This window comes from Musca domestica, unplaced genomic scaffold (assembly GCF_030504385.1).
Source record: "Musca domestica strain aabys unplaced genomic scaffold, Musca_domestica.polishedcontigs.V.1.1 3, whole genome shotgun sequence".
NCBI classification, from domain to species: domain Eukaryota; kingdom Metazoa; phylum Arthropoda; class Insecta; order Diptera; family Muscidae; genus Musca; species Musca domestica.
The window spans coordinates 2357460-2380373 of record NW_026712299.1 but is presented as its reverse complement, the minus strand read 5'-3'; the positions used below and the strand labels follow the sequence as shown (position 1 = coordinate 2380373).

The window sequence follows — 22914 nt, the reverse complement described above, 5'->3', positions numbered from 1 at the left end:
CCTATGGCTACAATATATAAATTTCATTTATATGCGTTCATATATCAAATATCGTGTGTGTGTGTGGAGTGTATGTAGGAATGAGGTTTTGCATTTCGGGGCTTGAGCGAAATTGTGTGGCATATCGTGATATGCGGTTTTGTTGAAATTTGCAATTTAATATGAAAACAATATCAACAATTTCGAGTTTGGTTTTGTTATTAGTTTCAAATACAAGTAAACCAAATATTATGTGCATTACATGTGTATATACCTATAGTGTTTTGGTTACTTGTATTTTTAAGGGTTGTTTACGTATAGATTGCATATTAGGCAACATAAGCTACAGAATTTGGAATTTATGAAATATTGAAAAATTTAAATACATGTTCTTGAAGAATTCAACAATTTATATGACACTGGTAAGAAGTGGCTTTACATACGGAATCTCCAACGGAGACTTGATGTTGTTAAAAATATTGTCAGGGAGGTAAAAAATACAGTGAATCTGTATTTTCCACGTTCGGTCCTGGCTTACGTCTATTGTAAATATTACCTCGTGCCTGATTTCTATACCCTACACCACAAGGTGGTCAGGGTATTATGTCTTTGTGCATTTGTTTGTAACAGGCAAAAGGAAACGAGATAGACCCATAGTTAATTTTGATGATCTGCATAGAATCACATTCTGAGTCGATTTATACATGTCCGTCCGTCCGTCCGTCAGTCCATGTATTTTTGTGAACAAAATGCAGGTCGCATTTATTACCCGATTGAGATGAAATTTTCCAAACAACATTTGTTTGGCTCAAGGACGAACCCTATTGATATTGTAGATAATCGGTAAAAATTTAGATGTAGCTCCCATATATATCTTCGTCCGATTTGATTTTTATTGTGCACCAAACGTGTAATATCAGTCCGAATAGTATGGAATTTTGCACATACAACCAAATGAGGCCTGAAAATAAGTATGCCAAATTTTATCGAAATCAGTTCAGATATAGCTATAGCTCCCATATATATTGTTCATCCGATTTGTTATTTTTGTCCTCGGCAGCCGTAATATGCACTCTGTAGCAACAATATTTGGGGAAATATAACAAATGCAGCTCAGATATACCTTTGCTAAATTTTATCGAGATCGAGATCGGTTCAGATTTGGATATAGCTCCCATATATAATTTCGTCCGATTTACTTTTGATTGTGCACCAAACGTCTAATATTTGGCCAAATGGGATGAAATTTGACACTTACGACCGAATTGAGTCCAGAAGCTAGTACGTCAAATTTGGTGGAGATCGGTTCAGATATAGCTATAGCTCCCATATATACTGCTCATCCGATTTTTTACCCACAGCCGTAATATGCACTCCGTAACAACGATATTCAGGGAAATATATCAAATACAGCTTAGAAATATCTTTGCCAAATTTTATCGAGATCGGTTCCGATTTGGATATAGCTCCCATATATATTTTTATCCGATTTCAAATTAATTGTGCACCAAATAGAAATGGAAATGAATTCTCCCATAAAAACTTTTAATTGTTATGCGGAGCTCTACTAAATTAGCAAAGTGGTGTAGGGTATCATAAAGTCGGCCCGCCCGACTTTAAGACTTTCTTTACTGGTTTATATTAGAAATGGGTAAAATTCTTTCACGCTTTATTTTGGCTCATTCATGGCGCAGCGCTTGCTTGAGGTGATTGACACTTTGGTATTTTTTAGTGCCAATATTGCTTACCAAAATACTCCAGACACAATAATCCAACGGATTAGTATCGGGAAAAAGACAGAAAATTGTCTGTGCAGGTCCATGTCTTCGTATAGCCCCCATATAACGGTACCTCCGGATATTCGGTTTTTTGTTGATTTTAGCGACATTATTCACCGGAATTGTTTCAAATTTGCTATTTGAAGTTCGCATTGGATACTACAGTCTATGATAGACAATTGTCTGTGCAGGTTCACGTCTTCGTATAGCCCCCATATAACTGTACCTCCCGATATTCGATACTTTCTTGATTTTAGCTGCATTATTGACCGGAATTCTTTCAAATTCGGTATTTGATGTTCGTAGCAGATACTATAGCCTCAGACAGAAAATTGTTTATGCAGGTCCAGGTCTTCGTATAGCCCCCATATAACGATACCTCCCGATATTGGGTATTTTGATGATTTTAGCGACATTATTCACCGGAATTGTGTCAAATGTGGTATTTGAAGTTCGTAATGGATACTACAGCCTATGCCAGAAAGTTGTCTATGCAGGTCCAGGACTTTGTATAGGTCCCACTTATAACTGCCTCCCTATATTCGGTATTTTGATGATTTAAGCGACATTATTCACCGGAATTGTTTCGAGTTTGGTATTTGAAGTTCGTAATGAATAGTACAGCCTATGACAGAAAATTGTCTGTGCAGGTCCACGTCTTCGTATAGCCCCCATATAACGGTACCTCCCTATGTACGGTATTTTGATGATTTAAACTACAGTATTCACCGTTTTTTTTTTAAGTTTCGAATTTGAATGTGGTAGTGGCTGATGACAACAATGTAGGTCCCCAATAACGGCTATATTCGGTATTTTTAAGATTTTAACAGAAATTTTAACCGGTTTTATTTTTTAAAAATTTCCAAATTCGTTCCAAATGGTGGAAGGGTATTCAAAGTTCGGCCCGGCCGAACTTACTACTTTTTAACTTGTTAATTTTTAGCTGAGCTTATTTTTGAGTTATACACCAATAGTTGAAGGGCAATAAAATAATCCAAAATGAAAATTTTGAAAAGGATTTTTTTTTTTGGTTTGGCTCCAATGCGGTTTTTTTTGACGTTTTGTTAGTTAATTTATTAAAATATTTAAATTCCATTTCCCGATTTTTGGGTCCTAAAAGATTAAGATAATCGAAGCAAAAACTCGGTTTGACGGAAGACATGTCGACGGATCCCAACATATCACAAATTATTTTGTATACGTTGTGTAAAGAGTTATGATAATTAAAAGCTTTGAACCTTCGCGGTAGCGATAGCAAAAGGAGTGGACCAACATGGAAAGTACCAGAAGGAGTCATCTTAGGAAATATTCTAAGGGAGGTAAAAAATTCAGTGAATCAATATTTTCCATGTCCGATCCTGACATATTGTTTGATGTAAATATTACCTACACATTTGTATACCCTCAGCCACATGGCCAGAGTCCATATATATCATTTGATACGGACAAAACGTCGCTCATCGACGGTTAAACCCTAGGTCTCCTTGAACCGAATCAGTTTCATGATCTTTGGAGTCGATCTAACGATATCTGTCTGTTTGGCTGGCTGGTGCGTACGATAACTCTCGAAAGGAGTATCCGAATTGGTCCAAACTTGGTACAACGTAATATTATTATCACACTTAGATCGAGTTCGGCGATGGGCAATATCAATCAACTTCTTCTGGTACCTCCACCACGAAAAATGTTTTACTGCACAGAAAGAGAAATCCTAAATTTTGGATCAATACTAGGTCAGGTGCGAAAATGGAGAATATCGGTCCACTCAATCAATCCAATCCTCCCCCCAGAAAGGATCAAACTTTTGATACTCGCATCAGTGCTAAATCAGGTGCGGAAATGGACAATAAAGGCCCTCTCCATTAATCCACTCCTCTCAAAGAAAGGGTTAACATCTTGAATAATCATCCATCCATCAAGTATCTCCCCCACAAATTGTCAATATTTTGAATAATTATAACCCTTATAAAATGCAATGTGAGAGTCCGCTTGTCTCCAACTTACACACGTCACAATATTTCTGGTCTGGTGTGAAGATGGAATATATCGGTCCACTTCTGCTGGTACATCCCCCACAAAGGGTCTAATTTTGGAATAAGCAAAACGATGATAAAACCCGAAGCAAGCCTCTGGTTCTCTTTATGTGAATCTTATTATATCTATGTGTGAATCTTATTATATCTACTAACATAAGATCTGCTGTGAAGATGGGTTATATAGATCCACTCATTCTGGTACCTCCCCCACAATGGGTCAAAATTTTGAATATGCCCAAAATTAATACCCGATTCCATTCAGACTTGGGATATCTCAATATTTCTATCAACGCAAGATTTGTTGTAAAAATGGTAGAGATCGGATTATTCCTTTTGGTACCTACCCCACAAAGGGTCAAAGTTTTGAATAACCAGAACGATTATAAAATCCGAAATAAGTATCCGGTTATCTGCATATTTCACACAACATTATTTCCACTAACACAAGATCTCCTGTCGACTCCTTCTGGTACCTTAATGAGTCAATTTTTTTAATATCCATCAATAACGCAAAACAAACATCCGATTCCATTCAGACTTGGTACATCTCAATATTTTTATTAACACACGATTTATAAAGATGGTAGAGATCGGACCATTTCTTCTGGTATCTCTTCTGCATGGGCCCCAAGGGAGCGATATAGGCATCCAACTCTCTTAAAATTTCCCACATAAAAAAAAAATTAGGTTCGATAAGAAATAGTCAATTTTGGATCATTCCTTTGGAACTATCTCCTTAGAGAGGATAGACATGTGTCGGCAAAACCGACTGATACTTTTTTTTCAAACTTTTATAGGAAGGAGAACCGATATTACATAGTGTCATGTTTTCTCCAAATTCTTAACACTTGCCTGTTTTCCAGGTACATTTTGGCAGTATCGCATGGTATCACCTGATATTAGGTTTATGATGATTTTAAATACGATTTTTCCATGAAATTGAAAAAATTGAAATTCACAAGAGTCTTCTGTACCAGAATAATTGCCTATTTAAGTTACCCTTTTCGAATAGGAATTTTGAAGTCTCTAACTGCTTTCCCCAATGTATTTCCCTGATATTTACAGCTTTAAGTGGAACTCGTTCGAATATTAAATTCAGACCCTTATATTTAATTTAATTTATTAAAAGTTAGACCCGACCGAACTTGATGTTGCTTTATTGTTATTGGTTTATTTGTATACACTCCACCATAGTATGGAGGGTATATTTAGTTTGTCTTTTCATTTGTAACACCTCGAAATATACATTTAAGACCCCACAAAGTATATATATTCTTGATCAGCATAAAATTCTATGTCGATTAAGCGATGTCCGTCCGTCTGCCCCTCTGTGGAAATCACTCTAGCTTCCGAACGAATTGAAGTAGATTGATAAAATATTGCTCAATTGTATGTTATGTCTGCAGGACTTTTGGTATTGAAAATGGGCTATTTAGGTCCACGTTTTGATATAGCCACCATATAACGGTACCTCCCGATATTCGGTATTTTGATGATTTTAGCGACATTATTCACCGGAATTGTTTCAAATTTTGTATTTAAAGTTCATAATGGATACTACAGCCTAAGACAGAAAATTGTCTGAGCAGGTCCGCGTCTTCGTATAACCCCCATATAACGGTACCTCCCGATGTTCGGTATTTTAATGATTTTAGGGACGTTTTTCACCAGAATTATTTTAAATTTGATATTTGAATTTCGTAATGGATAGTACAGCCTACTACAGAAAATTATTGTGCAGGTCCACGTCTTCGTATAGCCCCCATATAACGGTACCTCCCGGTATTCGGTATTTTGATTTTATTATTTAATTTATTATATCCGAATTTTTCTAAGTTTCGCATTTGAATATTGTAATGGCTTAATGACAAATGTTACATACGCAGGTTCATGTCGTCGTATAGACCCTAATATAATAGCTACATTCGGTATTTTTAAGATTTTAAGAGAATTTAATTTTTTAACGGATTTTATTGTTTTTGAGAAATGCCAAATTCGTTCCAAATGGTGGAGGGTATTCAAAGTTCGGCCCGGCCGAACTTACAGCTTTTTTTTCAAAATTCTTTCGTTTTATAGCTCACACCTAAAATGTCTGCGTGTGTTATAGGGTGATAAAGGAGAAGCAGGGTATTTTAAATTGGCTGTAATTCTTTAAATATTAACATTTCGGCGTTTTTAGCCTATTCATTTGTTTAGTTTCTAAATATAGAAATAAATAAATATTCTAAAAACTCCCAAGATGCTAAAAATTATGAGGTGTGGTTTTAAGTAGGCTATAACATATACTGGACCTATACAGTAACCTTCAAATTCGATAATCGCCATTCTTTTTTTAATTTTAATAACTTAAATACATTTTTGTTAAAAAATGTCGAGGTTCAGATTTCATATAGGTGGAAATTATAATTTTATATAGGTAGAGAATCAGAAGTCTCTCCTCCTGATTAGCTTATTTTACGAGATTAATCTTTTTCACCCTAAACTTTTTACTAATTACAAATTATTTTCAAACTCTAAATCTCATTTAACTTTAATCCACACTTTAATCCACACTTTAATGCATTTTAAATGAATAAATTTGCAACACTCTCCCCACAATGTGTGTTATAAAATAAAACCCAGAAAAAAAACTAATCGCACTTCATTAAAATTTTAACAAATAGTTTTATATAATTTCACAACAAATTTAGTAAGAATTTGCGGGTCATTTGTAAATAATGTCCAACCAAAACCTTGCAAACATTTACTGTTGTTGGGATATGTTGTTGTTGTCGTCATCATCGTCGCTTGACCCATATCCATGGTTATGCCCGCAGCAGAAACCGTTGCATGCATTCTAAATATAACTCACCTTCACACATTGTTCCCGTGTAACCAGGACGACAGGCACAATAGAAGGAATCACCACTGGACCAGCAGGTGCCACCGTGTGTGCATGGATTTACATTGCATTGCTGTGAAATAAAAGAAAAAGACAGAAGATAAAAAGAGACGATAAAAATAAATATGGGTAAAACATTCATTTATGGTGCGGGAGGATGTGGTGTATCCGGGTGTGTGTGTGAGGGAAATACCAATGAACAAAATAAATATTTATTTGAGGTGTGTTGTGGATAGTGGTAAATGTGGTTACCGCTACATACTTCTATAATAGAATGTTTGTTTTTTTTTTTCCGATGACAGGACAACAGAGGCCATTTAAGAGCAAAATGTCATTTGCGATGTAAAATTGGAAGTCTGGTTAGAGTAAAAATTTATAAAATTGAAGAGTTGCGAGTTCAAATCAAATTGATGATTTGCTTCTTCGTATGTGGTATAAAGAATTTCTATTAATTGAATTTAGGTAAAGAGAATTTTTACTCCAAACAGCATTTTTTGTAGTAAGAATTTTCAAAAACACCTCTCAACCCTAATGCCAAATTTCAGATTTTAAGCCCCATTTGACTTGTACCAAATTTAGTACCATTTCGTAGTTTCCGTATAAGTGTAACTAATTTCCAAAACCACCTCCTTATATTAACCAAATCCCTCAGACTTACATAAAATACCAAGAGGTCCGAAATTTAGTGTTGTCTAGTATTTTTGGTACACTTTTGGTCCGGATTTTCAAGAAACCAGTCCAAAACTCAAGCGCCGGCCATGGCGATGGTGTGGGCTGCTATAACAGCCGATGGTCGCTCTCCGCTCGTATTAATCGACCGTTGCATCAGAATAAATGCCGAATATTATCTCAAAAATATTTTGGATGGTGTATTAAAGCCTTGGGCATGCAAACATTTTGGCTGCAGACCTTGGACATTCCAACAGGACTGAGCATCATCGCACTAAGCACGCGCTACCCAAGAATAATTATAAAATGAGGTTCCTCGCTTCATTTCCAACGCACAATGGCCACCAAAATCTCCGGATACCAACCCGTTGAACTTTTGGGTCAGGAGTATTTGGAAAGCCAAGTTGGCACTTAAAAATACAAAAGTGTCGAACACCTCAAGCAAGTGCTTCGCCGGGAACGGGCCAAAATACCGCACAGCAACATTCGGGCAGCGTGTGACGGTTTTATTGGCCGTTTGAAGGCCATAATTCGCGTCAAAGGTGACCAATTCAAACAAATCTAAACTTATTCTAAAATTTGATGCTAATTTCCAACATTTTTTATTTTCATTAAAATTTAAAAAAATTTAAAAAATATGGTGTTTGACTTTGTCGCAGTTTTTTATCTCACCCTGTATAGGTTCACCAAAATCCAATTTCTATTAAATTTAGTACACATAAGTACAAATTTCCAAAAATGCCTCAATATCTCAATTCTACACTCTGAGTGTAATCATATTTTAAAATTTCAGAATACCAGCTCCATCCGTTCCTCCAAATCCAAATTGTACCAAATTTATTACCAATTAGTACGCAAAAGTACAAATTTCTAAAACTACGTCCATATATCAATCCTACACTCTGACAATAATCTTATATCCAATTTTCAGGATTTCAATTTTATTGGTTCTCCCAAATTGTGCCAAAATTAGTAGGTATTTAGTACATATAAGTACGATTTTGCAAAAGTACCGACAATAGTAATCTTATTTCCAATTTTCAGGATTCCAATTCTATTGGTTCTCCCAAATATAGTATCATTCAGTACTTTTCGTGCACATCAATGCACATTTGGAAAACTTCCTTCATATCTCAATCGTACACTCCACCAGTAATATGTGTTAAAATTTCAGGATTCCACCTCCAACCGTTCCTCCGAATCCAAATTGTAATAAATTTAGTACCGTTTAGCATTTTTCGTATACATAAGAATAGACTTCCAAAACTACCTCTTTACATCGACTCTACTTCTCAATCTTGATTCATATTCCAAATTTCAACATTTTAGCTCTAACCGTTCGCATGATACGAAATGGTACCAAATGTAGTACATTTTTGTACTTTTCGTAAACTGATAGTGCAATTTTCAAATTTAAGATTTCTAGCTCTATTGGTTCGTCAAATACAAATGGTACCATATATAATACATTTTAGTACTTTTCGTACCGTTCTAGCACCATCTTCCAAAAACCCAGCTTTATCTGACATCTTCGGACCAAGGTTGACCTCCACCCAAAAATTGCAAGATTATAGTTTCAGCCGTTTCATTTGCGCTTTGATGAATCTTTAAGTCAGTCACCCAGTCGTTCAATCAGTCTGTTTATACCGTCAACCATATGGCTAGAGAGGGTATAAATCATTTAATATGGCCAAAACGTGCCTCATCGAAATAACGGTTTTAGATCCTGAGTCTCTTTGGACTAAATCCGTTTCAGGATATTTGGAGTCGATTTAGTGATGATCGTCCGTCCATCTGTCCGGAAGTATCCGATTTGGTCCAAACTTGGTGCATTATTATTATCGAACTTATTTCGAGACCGGAGATAGCCAATATGGGTGTAAAATAACAATGTCGGTCCACTCCGTCAAGTAATGGAATATAACGGTCCACTTCTTATGGTACCTACCCCCCAAAAGGTTGAAATTTTTGGAAAAAAAATATTCTCCAAAGAAAGAGAAACGATAATCAGATTTTATTCCTACTTTGCAAATCGTAATATTTGCATCAGTGCTATCACACATCTCAATATTTTTATTAAGCCAAGGTCTGCTGTGAAGGTGGAATATATCAGTCTACTCCTTCTGGTACCTCCCTCCCCACAAAGGCTTAAACATTCGAAATACCATGAAGCTCGTAAAATGCGAAATTAACATCCAATTCTATTCAGACTTGGCACATCTCAATATTTCTGTCAACAGAAAATTAGTTTAAAGATGGAGAGAATCGGACTATATTTGTTGGTGTCTCCCCACATAGGGCTCAAGATTTTGAAAAACAAAACGCTCAAAGAAAGCGAAATAAGCATCTAACTCTCTTCAAATTTCACATATTCAAAAAATTTTGCTAACACAAGGTCTGTTGTGAAAATGATATATATCTGCGAACCTCTTCTGGTACCTCTCCCACAACGAGTCACAATTTTCAATATTTTTATCTATCATAGCATGCGAAACAAGTGAGCGATTCTTTACATCTTGCTATATCTAATTATTTCTCTCAACCAGAAACCTGAGATGAATATGGCATTTATGATAGCAATATTTGTTATCTGTAGTAGATGATGTAGGAAAATGGAACACTTCGGTCGAACATGTTTGGTACCTCACCTACATTTTAACATAATCTAAAAATTATCACATATCTCATATAAAGTGAAGGAAAAAGTCTATGTAGTCCAAACTTGGCACGTCGCAATATTTATGTCTTGTTTATTTAGGTCCGATACGAAATTGTCAATATTGGTCCATTCCTTTGGAATCTACTCCATAGAGGGTCAACAATTCGAATAATCATTTCATAAGTCAAAATATATTTAAATAATCGAACATTGACTGAGGGTATACATCTGCCGGCAAACCGACTTATACTTTTTAACTTCTTATTAATATAGATGACCTCATAAGTAATCCTAAATATAGGTAAATTTTGATGATCTTCCACCAATTGTAGAGCTTTGATTGTACTCTGTCAGAATGCCTTTTATAGACATGGATATGAAAACCTATATCTTTCTAGAGATACGTGACGAGATATTCTAGCGTCTTGAAGGACTTCTATAGATAGTACCACTTTAAAGGATTTCCCATTGATAGGATACCTTTGGAAGATCTTATCAGGATTTAATATACGCAGACGAATCTGTGAAGGTCATCTCTAAATGGAAAACTTTCGTAAGGTCTACCACAGAGATAAACTTTAAAAAGTCTTCTATGGACAGATAATTTTCAAAAGATTTCACATGAAGAGAAGACCTTTTGAGATTTCACAATGTAGAGAAGTCCTATAGAAGACCTCCCGTGCCAGAAGACCTTATGAAAGACTGTTGCCTCTAGCGGGAAATTTGTAAGGCCTTCAGTTACTTAGTCAAGCACTTCCCTTTTCTATTAAAATAGATTGTTACACAGCTATATTCAAATAGATCACACTTCACCAAGTGTATTAAAATATCAAGTACTCCATGGCGTATAATTACTACAACGTATTGAATTGTGATATAACTCATACGCCTTCCGTAATTGTAAGTTATCCACAGACACACACATAATTCCAATGCTTTATTATTATGAGATTGTATGCGGGAGAACACACGTTCACATGCGTTCAATATTTGATATGCATAAGTTTGCAATTACCATTATTTTTAATGTATCAATAATTATAGATAGTTTATGCCAAGCCAAGTGGAGGAACAGATGGCGTCGCATGGTTTATAATTATTATAAATTATTGATGCCATGGTTTTATCGGCATGACAGTGAACTGAATAAATTGTTGTATTTACTGCACAACATGTGTCAAAATTACAGGGTCGTTTGGGTATCACAAGATAGCATATAATTACGACGACGAGTAAGGATACATATGGAGCATTAAACATACTGATTTGTGCGTGTCTTCTTTTATTATGTAATTTGCCTGAAGGCAGTAATTTGTATTAAAATATGAATAAATATATGCAAATTGTACTTAATTAGTTTGCATATTAAAATATCAATTGAAGTGATATTGCTCTGGCAGTCCAGTATGCCTCCAAAAACTCGCGATTGTATTTAAATGATAAAAATAAGGTATTGAAGGAAAATTCCAATAATTATTAACAAAATTCTAAAATATTAGCTCAAATACGAGAATCCTTTTTTTGCAAATATTTGAAGGAAAATTCCAATACTTATTAACAAAATTCTAAAATATTAGCTCAAATACGAGAATCCTTTTTTGCAAATATTTGCGATGTTAGCGACAAAATCAAATAATTTTCAAAAATGCACAATAGTAGCTTTAATGGACGAAATTGGATAAAATTTTATATGGACCTTATGAAGTGAGTTTCTCTAAAATGTTTTAAAAAATATTTTACTGACACTAATAGTCCATAAAATATATTCTCTAATGATAAGGTTTATATCTTTTTAATGTACGATATACTATGTATTGTCCGATTATAGCTTTAAAGGTACTTCATAAAATTTTCATTTGCAAAATGTGATAATTTTGAAAGATTTTGCTTTTGAAATTATGTCTCGGAGCACTGTCCAGATATTAAGCTTAGCATTTTGACCAGGCACATTTTCCCAATATTTATGCACTCCGTCGTGCTGTTAGTTTTTGTGGTCCATTTTACGGCTAAATATAATCCAATGGTTATCCAAAATGCTAAAATTCTTCCCCGTTCTTAACTCTCTTCTCAGGCGTGGCGATTGGCTTCAATCGTGAAATCAGGTTTTTTTTGGTTCATTGAACCGCTAATTATTTTGCGATCATCTTCAAAAGCAAGAGGTCCCTCTGTGTCTCTAAATTTAGACTCATCTATACAATATTTGGCTATATTCGTCAACGAAATCAGCTTAAAAAACCCACAAGTTCGCCTATTGTGTATTTCGAATATCGCCTGTAAGTAATGTTAGTATTTTTTCACACAAAAGTCCGTGGTCCATTCTGCCTGCTGCCTTAAATTCTAACTTCATGCAAGATTTCGTGTCCATTGGTTTCTATTTGTGACCTTTATGACGGCTGCAAAATCTGGAACATTTTGAGTTGCTGATCCATTTCAACCCCTAAATATATTGCGGACATCTTTGAAAACAATAGACTTAGCCCTTCTGAGCCTAATCCTACCTTTCTGAAAAATTTGTGAGGATCGGACGATAATTGCAACCTGTATATAAATAATAACCCCAACCTGTGTTGTAAAGTGCAATAATATTACCAAATATACACTTCAATATTATAAGTCAAATTGAAAAAATCGCATGCGATAAAAATATGAAAAAATAAAAAAATGTCACAAAATACTACAAAATCTATATTAACATCATTATTGGAATCTTTTTATGAGATTTTTTTTTAGATTTTATACTTTTATGCCAAAACGGCATTCTAAATGTACAAAATTTGTCAAAATCGCTCCAGCCATTCTGGAGATATAAGCATTCTAGCTAACATCCCCTTCCTTTGTATAAACACATTGTTTATATTTCGCTATATATATCCGATATATTTACTACCGGCATCTACGTAACGGTCAGAGTTGACCTGTTCGCCTATTTGTGATTTCGCCGGCATTAAAAATATTAGCAGTTTAATGGAAAATTTGACTTGTATTTATCATAAATATTACCCGAAGACCATCAAAATTGGAAGGTTTCTGCCCAGCCCTAAGCTCTAGACCCATGCTAACTTCCGCTTCGATTGGTCTATAATTGCGACCTGTAGAGAATCTGCAAAATCATGAAATTTTTCAGTTTTTGGTCCATTTCAACCCCTAAATCCAAATCTCCAAAAAATTGGGTTCTATTCAGGCCCAACCTCGACCTCCGTTCTAAATTTCGTGAAGATCAGGCCATAATTGCGACCTGTAGAGTGATTGCAAATTAACATGGACAGACGGACAGATGGACGGACGGACATACATAGCTAGATACATACATAAGAAGATCCATATATACTTTCCTATGTGTGAAACCAATATTTCGAGGTGTGACATAATTTTTGGGCCAATCAAATTTTTAATACCCCCAACACATAGTGTTGTAGGGTATAATTACAAAAAAATCAAAAATGTATGTCCAATTTTATGCGAAATCATAAAGTCCATATTCGTCTAAGGTTTTTGGTTGAGTGAAATATTCAGATATAGCAAGTTGCAGATAATGGTTGATTTGTTTCCCAAGTTATGACATATAAAAGAAATGAAACCTGTGAACCTTCATGGGTGAGGTACCAGAATGGTGTTCGCAGAAATATTTCATCTTCACAACAGATCTAGTGTTAGGAAAAATATTTGGATGTGTAAAATTTGAAAAGAGTCGGGTGCTTATTTCTCTTTCTTTGAGCGTTTTTCTTTAATCCCATGTGGTGTAGGTACCAGAAGAAATGGTCCGATCTATACCATCTTTATAACAGATCTTGTGTTAATGAAAATATTAAGATCGACCAAGTCTGAAGGAAATCGGATGTTAATTTCGTGTTTTATGAATATTTCATTAATATTTAAAAAGTTGACCCTTTGTGGGGGAGGTACCAGAAGGAGTGAATCGATGTATTCCATCTTCACACCAGACCTGGGGTTATTAAAAATATTGTGATGTTTGTAATTTGAAGAGAACCGGATGCTTACTTCGGATTTTGTAATCGGTTTGGTTATTCAAAATTTTGACCCTTTGTGGGGGAGGTACCAGAAGGAGTGAACCAATATATTTCGTCTTCAGACCATTAAATATTATTAATAAGTAAAATAGCAGTAAGTTCGGCCTGGCCGAACTTTAATACCCTCCACCATTCGGAACGAATTAGGACATTTTCAAAAAATTAAAATAAGATCCCGGAAGGTGCCGATTTATGGGGGGATACTGTTATATGTGGACTATATGATATCGTGGACCCATATAGATAATTCTCTTTCAATGAAGGCAGTACTCACAAGGAATTCGTTGTGCGGATTTTCAGACCATTCTATTGAAAAATGTGGCTAAAATCATCAAAACTGCGAATATCGAGGGATATCGTTATATGGGATTTGTACGATATTTTAGACCTATGTAGATAAATCCCTTTCAGAGGTAAAGTGCTCACAAGGAACCCCTTGTGTAGAATTTTAGACAATTCCGTCGAAAAATACGGCTAAAATCATCAAAATACCGAATATCGGGGGTACCGTTATATGGAGGCTATACGATATCGTGGACCTATAAAGACAATTCTCATTCAGGGGGTGAAGTGCCCACAATGATCTCATTGTGTGGATTTTTCTACAATTCCATTTGAAAATGTGGTTAAAATCATCAAAATACCGAATATCGGGGGTACCGTTATATGCGGGCTGTATGATATCGTGGTCCTATATAGACAATTCTCTGTCAAAAGATAAAGTGCTCCTAGAGAACTACTTGTGTGGATTTTCATAAAATTTCATTGAAAAATGTGGTTAAAATCATCAAAATACCGGATATAGGGGGTATCATTATATGGGGGCCATACGATATCGTGGACGGATATAGCCCATCTTCGAGCTTGACCTGCCTGCAGATAAAAGAGAGATCTGGGCAAAATTTTAGCTTTCTATCTTAATTCGTTTAGCCTGTAGCGAGATTACAACAGACGGACAGAGGGATAACAGGGCTAAATCGTCTTAGAATTTTACGCTTATCAAGAATATATATACTTTGTTGGGTCTAAAATTATTATTTCGATGACTTACAAACGGAATGACGAACATAATATACCCTCCATACTATGTATAGTGGAGGGTATAAATATATAGTTATGCTTGTTATTTGAAGACCATCGGCCACTTACATCACATTTTATAAGAGTTATAATTATTCAAAATATTGACTCTTTTTTGACCTGACCTAGCACTGACGCAAATATTAGGATGTGCAAAGTTGGAGCAAAATCGGATTATCCTTTCATTTTTTTTCTATGCAAAAATATATTTTTTGAAAATTTCGGCATTATGTGGGGGAGGTACCAGGAGGAGTGGACCGATATTGCCTATCTCCGAACTCGATCAAAGTTTGATAATAATATTACGATGTACCATGTTTGGATACTCCGAAAGTAATCGTGCGCACTAGCAAGCCAGACAGGCGACATGATGGACGAATGGATACCCTTAGATCCAATGTGTTCTTAATGTCCTTAAACTGATTTGGTCCAATGAGACCTATGATCTAAAACCACTATTTCGGTGAGGCACATTTTAACATCAAATGATACCCTCTATAGTCATGTGGCTGAGAGGTTTTTTTCCTCTAAAAAATCGTACTTATTTTGTTTTAAATTTTTTGGCTCTTGTAAAAATATTTTTGAGTTCCCAATCGGACAGTTCTGGAGAAATTCTGCATTTCTATTCTAATAAAGTTTGAAAAATATTTTGTGTGGAAATCTGAACTCTCCTGCTCAACTTTTTATACCCTACAACACTATATGTTGGAGGTATTATAAGTTTGATTGGGCCAAAAATTATGTAACACCACGAAATATTGGTTTCCCATATAGGAAAGTATATATGGATCTTCCTAGCTCGCCGAGCTGAGTCGATCTAGCTATGTATGTCCGTCCGTCCGTCTGTCCATATTAATTTGTAATCACGCTACAGGTCGCAATTATAGCCCGATCCTAACGAAATTTTGCACGAAGGTGGGGTTAGGGTCAAAATAGAAGCCTATTTCTTTTGGAGATGATCGCCAAATGTTTAGGGGTTGAAATGGACCAAAAACTAAAAAAATTCCTGATTTGGCAGTTGCTCTAGAGGTCGCAGTTACCGACCAATTAGCAAAGTATATCTCGCTGAGCTGAGCCATGTTAATTTGTAATCACTCTACAGGTCGTTGTTAGCTAGAATGCTTATATCTCAAGAATGGCTGGACCGATTATGACAAATTTTGTCAATTTAGAATGCCCACTAGACATAAAAGTATAAGATCTAAAAAAAAAACAAGTAAGCAAAGGCTACAGTCGAGCGGGGCCGACCGTTGAATACCCTACAACACTATAATAAACCATACATTTTATTAGGCGAAATACTCGACAGAATTCCACAAGATATTGTGACAAATAATAAAAGAAAACCATCAGGTTTCGTTCTCTAATTTTCGAATAAAAGCAACTTAAACTAAGTTGCTCATTTCCAATTTATTTGTAGATGTTGCACTTAAATGGTCTTCCTAGATCTGGAACCAATATTTCCCAAAGACCCATAATCTCTCAGAAGTGGCAAAAGATTAACATTTATTATTGGTTTTTGACTGAAACACATCTATATGACGTTTGACTATAATCTTCAACGAAATCAGCGTTAATGAAATAGTCAGAAGTGGGTCTTTCCTGTATTTGTGAATTCTCCAAAAAGTCACTGGAATGGACATTTTCGTATTTTGTGTACAAAAGTTGGCAAACTATTTCACACATTGAATATTTTTGGATGGCCATCCGAAACTGCTTGGCTTTTGCAATGTGCGGTAACCCCCATTCAAATGTGCGTGAGGATCGGGCGGTAATTACGACCTACCGACAGTTTTGCAGTTTTTTGGTCCATTTCAACCCCTAAATATATGGCGATCATCTCCAAAAAGAGTAGGCTTCTATTCTGACCCTCATCTTATCCCCATGCAAAATTTTGTAAGGATCGGGCCATAAATGCAATCTGTACATGATATCCTGATAACCTAACTACTTAGTTTTGTTAGCTATAGAAATATTACCAAATGTTTAATTCAAAATGAAAATATGCCAAAAAAATATGACAAAATGGAAAAAATATGAGAAAATGTTACAAAATCAATATTTTTATCTTTAGAGAGATATTTGTATGCGTTTTTTTGACGTTTTTCCTTTCCTGCCAAGAGGCCATTCTGAATTAATGAGAACTGTCGAAATCAGTTCAGCCGTTCTCGACATATAAGAGATCTTTCAAGCATATCTTCTTTGATAGACATATATATCGCATATATTTGCTATATATTCGATTTTTTGGATCTTAACATCAATGTAAAGGTCAGTAGTAACCTTGTCATGGCTTTGAGATTTCGCCGGGGTTTAAAGTATTCGTTCTTTAATGAAACATTTTGAATTTTTTCAACAGAAAAGATATGGTCTATTTTACCCGCTAAATATTATCCGATAACCACCCAAATTGGACGGACATACATAGCTAGATCGACTCAGCTCGGCGAAATAGGAAGATCCATATATACTTTCCTATGTGGGAAATCAATATTTCGTGGTGTTACATAATTTTTGGCCCAATCAAACTTATAATTCCCCCAACACATAGTGGTGTAGGGTATAAATATGCCAATAAAGATGTTAATATAGATTTTGTAATATTTTGTGATTTTTTTTTTTATTTTTTCATATTTTTTATCGCATGCGATTTTTTCAATTTGACTTATATTTTGTAATATTTTTTATCATCTTACAACACAGGTTGGGGATATTATATAAGTATTGCAAATATCGTCCGATCCTCACGAAAATTCTCACAAGGGTAGGGTTGGGCTCAGAAGGGCTAGGCCTATTGTTTTCAAAGATGTCCGCAATATATTATGGGGTTGAAATGGACTAACAACTAAAAATTTTCCTGATTTTGCAGCCGTTATAAAGGTAACAAATAGAAACCAAAGGACACGAAATCTCACATAAAATTAGAGCTAGGACAGCGGGTACAATGGACCACTAATTTTGTGTGAAAAAATACCAGCATAACTTACAGGCGATATCCGAAATACACAAAATGCGAATTTTTGGATTTTTTATGCTGATTTCGTTGACGAATATAGCCAAATATCGTAGACAAGCAAATCATATAGATGAGTCTAAATTTGGAGATACAGAGGGGCTTCCTGCTTTTGGAGATGGTTGCAAAATAACCAAAAACAGAAATGATTTTCCGATCACACAATTGAAGCCAATTGACACGCCTGTGAAGAGAGTTAAGGACAGGGAAGAATTCTAGAATTTTGGATGACCATTGGATTACATTTATCTGTAAAATGGACTACAACAACTAACAACAACAACCCGACGGAGTGCATAAATGTTGGGCAAATGTCCCTAGTCAAAATCCTAATTTCAAAAGCGAAATCTTCCAATATGGATTTGGACATAAAGGGGCTTCTAACATATTGTAGTGTTGTAGGGTATAACATAATCAGCCCCGCACGACTATGGCCTTTTCATACTTGTTTTCATTTGGGAGTTGTCAGTCCTATAACTGCCATATAATATTCGTAAAACATTAAGATTTTAAAGACGTTTATCGTTAGGTTTTTACTTAAAAATACGCAATTGTTTCCCTAGATCTACTTCAAGGTGAGATTTACAGAAGTTATTAACACACAACAACACCAACTGTATCAGAAGCAGCATCAAGTAAAAAAATACCAAGTGTTATGGACATTTCATTGAAATTAATTGCTTAGAAATTTTCGGAAAACAATTTTGCACCACAATGACACTTCATATTAACATGGAAAGATACACACCAACACACACACACACACATACATCACAATGGCACTTTCCAAGTTAAATACAAAACTCAAATTCATATCGTCTAAACGAGAGCAAATAAAACTTTTGGTAAAACTAAGTGAAGGTACGGAGAAATGTAACATGTAATGGATGGGGGGGGGGGGGGTATAGAAGTGGGCGATTACAAGTGTTTACAAAACTTCCCCACTTTCATTCTCCCTCCCTACCTCTCTCTCTTTCTCTCTCTTGAAACTAATGAATAAACCATAAATTTGTTAGTTGTAACCATTGTGGTGGCTGTTATCCCAGTGATAACCACTACAATTTACCTAATTGACAATCATGGCAAGGACAATCAACTGGGTAGAGAGAACAAAAAAATAGTAACGATGTAGTAGAGGGGCGATTGCTTTATGCTTCGTAACCTGGAATTATGTTGAAGTTTACAACGAAATCCTCAGGAATTTTGTTGCTTATAATACTGACAATTTTTGATTTTTGTTTTCAATAAATCTTTTATTTATGGTATATTTAAATCCGCGATAATGGAAAAAAGATTCATGCACAGTTCATCATGTCGTTTGTACCAAGGTCTATAAAATACACACTTAAGACAAGAACTGCGCCAGAAACAAAAATGTGGATCAATAACGTAGATTTTTTTAAAGAATATCTAATATCTAGGCCAATAAGCGCGGATTTTTAAAGATTATTTTCTCAAGAACCAACTGACCAATAGACGTGGATTTTTTTAAAGAATATTTTTTCAAGGACCAAATGACCAATAGACTTGGATTTTTTAAAGAATATTTTTTCAAGGACCAAAAGACCAATAGACGTGTTTTTTTAAGAATATTTTTTGAGGATATGAACATGAATAAACGTGGATTTCTTAAAGAATATTTTTTCAAGGATATGAAGACCAATAAACGTTGATTTTTTAAAGAATATTTTTTCAGGGATATGAAGACTAATAAATAAGAAATATTTTTCAAGGACCAAAAGGCCAATAAACGTGGATTATTTAAAGAATATTTTTTCAAGGACCTGAAGGCCATTAAACGTATATTTTTTAAAGAATATTTCTTCAAGGACCTGAAGGCCATTAAACGTATATTTTTTAAAGAATATTTTTTCATGGACCAGCAGACCAATAAACGTCGATTTTCTTAAAGAATATTTTTTCCAGGACCAAAAGACAAATAAAAAATATAATATGGATTTTTTAAAGTATATTTTTTCAAGCACCAAAAGACCAATAAACGTGGATTTCTTAAAGAATTTTTTTTCAAGGATCAATAAACGTGATTTTTTTAAAGAATAATTTTTCAAGGACCTGAAGACTGATAAACGTGGATTTTTTAAAGAATATTTTTTCAAGGATCAATAAACGTGATTTTTTTAAAGAATAATTTTTCAAGGACCTGAAGATTGATAAACGTGGATTTTTTACAGAATATTTTTTCAAGGATCAATAAACGTGATTTTTTTAAAGAATAATTTTTCAAGGACCTGAAGACTGATAAACTTGGACTTTTTAAAGAATAATTTTTCAAGGACCTGAAGACTGATAAACTTGGACTTTTTAAAGAATAATTTTTCAAGGACCTGAAGACCAAAAACCGTGGATTTTTTAAAGACCTGTAGAAAAAATAAACGTGGATTTTTTAAAGATTGTTATTTTAAAGGCCTGTAGAAAAAATTAACGTTGATTTTTTAAAGATTATTTTTTCAAAGACCTGAAGATCACTAAATGTATATTTTTTAAAGAATATTTTTCAGTGATTTTTTTATAGAATATTTTTTTAAGGATTTTTTAAAGAATATTTTTTCAAGGACCAATAAACGTGAATATTTTTTAAAATATTTGTTCAAGGACAAAAAGCGTGTTTTTTTAAGAATATTTTTTCAAGGAAGTTTTAAAGAATATATGTTCAAGGACCAATAAACGTGGATATTATTTAAAGTATTTTTTCAAAGACCAATAAGGGTTTTTTTAAAGAATATTTTTTCAAGGACCAATAAACGTGGATATTTTTTAAAGAATATTTTGTCAAGGACAATAAATGTGGATTTTTTTAAAAAATATTTTTTCAAGGACCAATAAACTTGGATATTTTTTAAAAAATATTTTTTCAAGGACCAATAAACGTAGATATTTTTTAAACAATATTATCTTAGGGATTTTTTTTTAAATATTATTTCAAGGACCAATAAACCTGGATAGTTTTTAAAAAACGGACCACTAAACGTGAATATTTTCTAAAGAATATTATTTCAAGGATTTTTTAAAAAGTATTTTTTCAAGGACCAATAAACGCGGATTCTTTTAAAGAATATTTTTAAGTACCCTAATTTAAGGATAAATAAATCCCGGGACGTGGATTTTTAAAATATTTTTTTAAGGACCTTTTTTCAAGGATTAAATTCCGAGACGAGGTTTTTAAAATATATTTTAAAGGTTTTTTTTTCAAGGATTAAATTCCGAGACGTGGTTTTTTAAAGAATATTTTATTGATCTTTCTTTAAAGAGACGTGTATTTTTTAAAGAATAATTTTAAGGACCCTTTTTTGGAAGTATAATTAAACCCCGATACGTGAATTTATAAAATAAATGTTTTCAAAGTACTGTTAGATCCCGAGACGTGCATGTTTAAGATTCTTTTTAGGAATAATTTGATCCTGAGTCGCGAATTTTTAGGATTATTTTTTTGGGGATTATTCGAAAAAGAGGACGTGTATTTTAAGCAAAACGCTTTCATTGATTCGGGTCAATGAACCTGCAATCAAATTTTGGAGGACTACAAGAGGATTTTTAAAGAATACTTTTCAAGCTTTATTAAATAAGGATTAAAAAAAAATTATATTAACTGCCCAAAAAAGGGATTTTTAAAATATTATCTTAATTTATTTCGATTTCAGGAATATTTTTCATAGAGTTGCGGATTTCTTTTTCTATAATATCTTTTTCACTTTTTTTATCATGTGTCACATTGCGTAATGCAGTGTATGCAAAATTCGTCTCGAACACATCCAAACTCCCCACCCTATTTGTTGTTGTCATTCAATACTCACCGTTCTCAACATTTCATTGCAATCTGGACCATTACGTCCCCCAAGGCATTCACAGCTGTAGTCATTACCGTGATCGATGCAGCGTCGTCCTTCAGGACATGGTTTACTAGCGCAAAAATCCACCTGAAATTGCAAACCAACAAACAACAAAATGTAATAGAATGAGTGAGTGAGTGAATGAATAAAGAAAGAGAAATTTTTGCAAAGTGCTTGTATTACGTACAAGAGCAAAGAAAAAAACCAATAAAGAATAAAATTAGGGGAGAATAAAGTAAAATGATACTTAAGTCGTAGAAAGATGATTTTTTTGCTGTCGTAGTGGGTTGGACTATTCCCTGTTGAAATAATTTTCCCAATGGTCTTGGCAAATTTCACTTTAATTTTACTTCAAGAACGTACTTCAAATAATTAAAATTATGAAACAATATGCATTTTTATATTCCCATCCCTGGAATGCCATAGTTTTTTTTAGATTTTTATTTGAATTGGGAGGGAAAGAGTAAAAGCACTTTAAATGTAATAAATTTAAGTATTTAGTTAATATTGAGGGTGGATGGGTTTTTTAAATTGGCTCGGGATTAAGACACAAATTATAAACATTAAGGAATGGAATATTTTTTCACTCCTCCGTCCTTATTAATTTGATTCTTTGTTTTTTTCTTTTTAATCTACATTCTACTTCCTCAACTCACCTTGATGTGACACCTTGTGCCAGTGTATCCTTTGCTGCAGCGACATTCATAACTGCCAATATGATCGATGCACTCTCCACCATTTTGACAGGGATTCGATTCGCATTCATTGTACTCGAAGTTACACAGTTCACCAGCAAAACCTGAAAATATGGAATATTATCAAATTTCATATTATGAATTTTAAATGCATTAATAAACATAGCTTTGTAAATAGTTCCTCACTAGGGGAAATATTTTTGGAGCCATTAGAATGCTCAAGGTTAATATTCTAAGCCTATAAATAT

The 22914-nt window shown here is 34.2% G+C and overlaps 1 protein-coding gene across 2 annotated transcripts in view; it reads right to left on the bottom strand.

Annotated features, from left to right (window-relative positions):
• Positions 1 to 22914, bottom strand: part of LOC101894833 (mucin-4-like) — a 203953-nt gene that overhangs the window by 11234 nt on the left and 169805 nt on the right. For both annotated transcript variants that reach the window (XM_059124549.1, XM_059124550.1), the window contains 3 exons: positions 22628 to 22770; positions 21936 to 22058; positions 6645 to 6747 (listed from right to left, as the gene is read on the bottom strand). In XM_059124549.1, coding sequence (XP_058980532.1) covers positions 6645 to 6747; positions 21936 to 22058; positions 22628 to 22770 — 369 coding nt within the window. The remainder of the gene's footprint in view (positions 1 to 6644; positions 6748 to 21935; positions 22059 to 22627; positions 22771 to 22914) is intronic.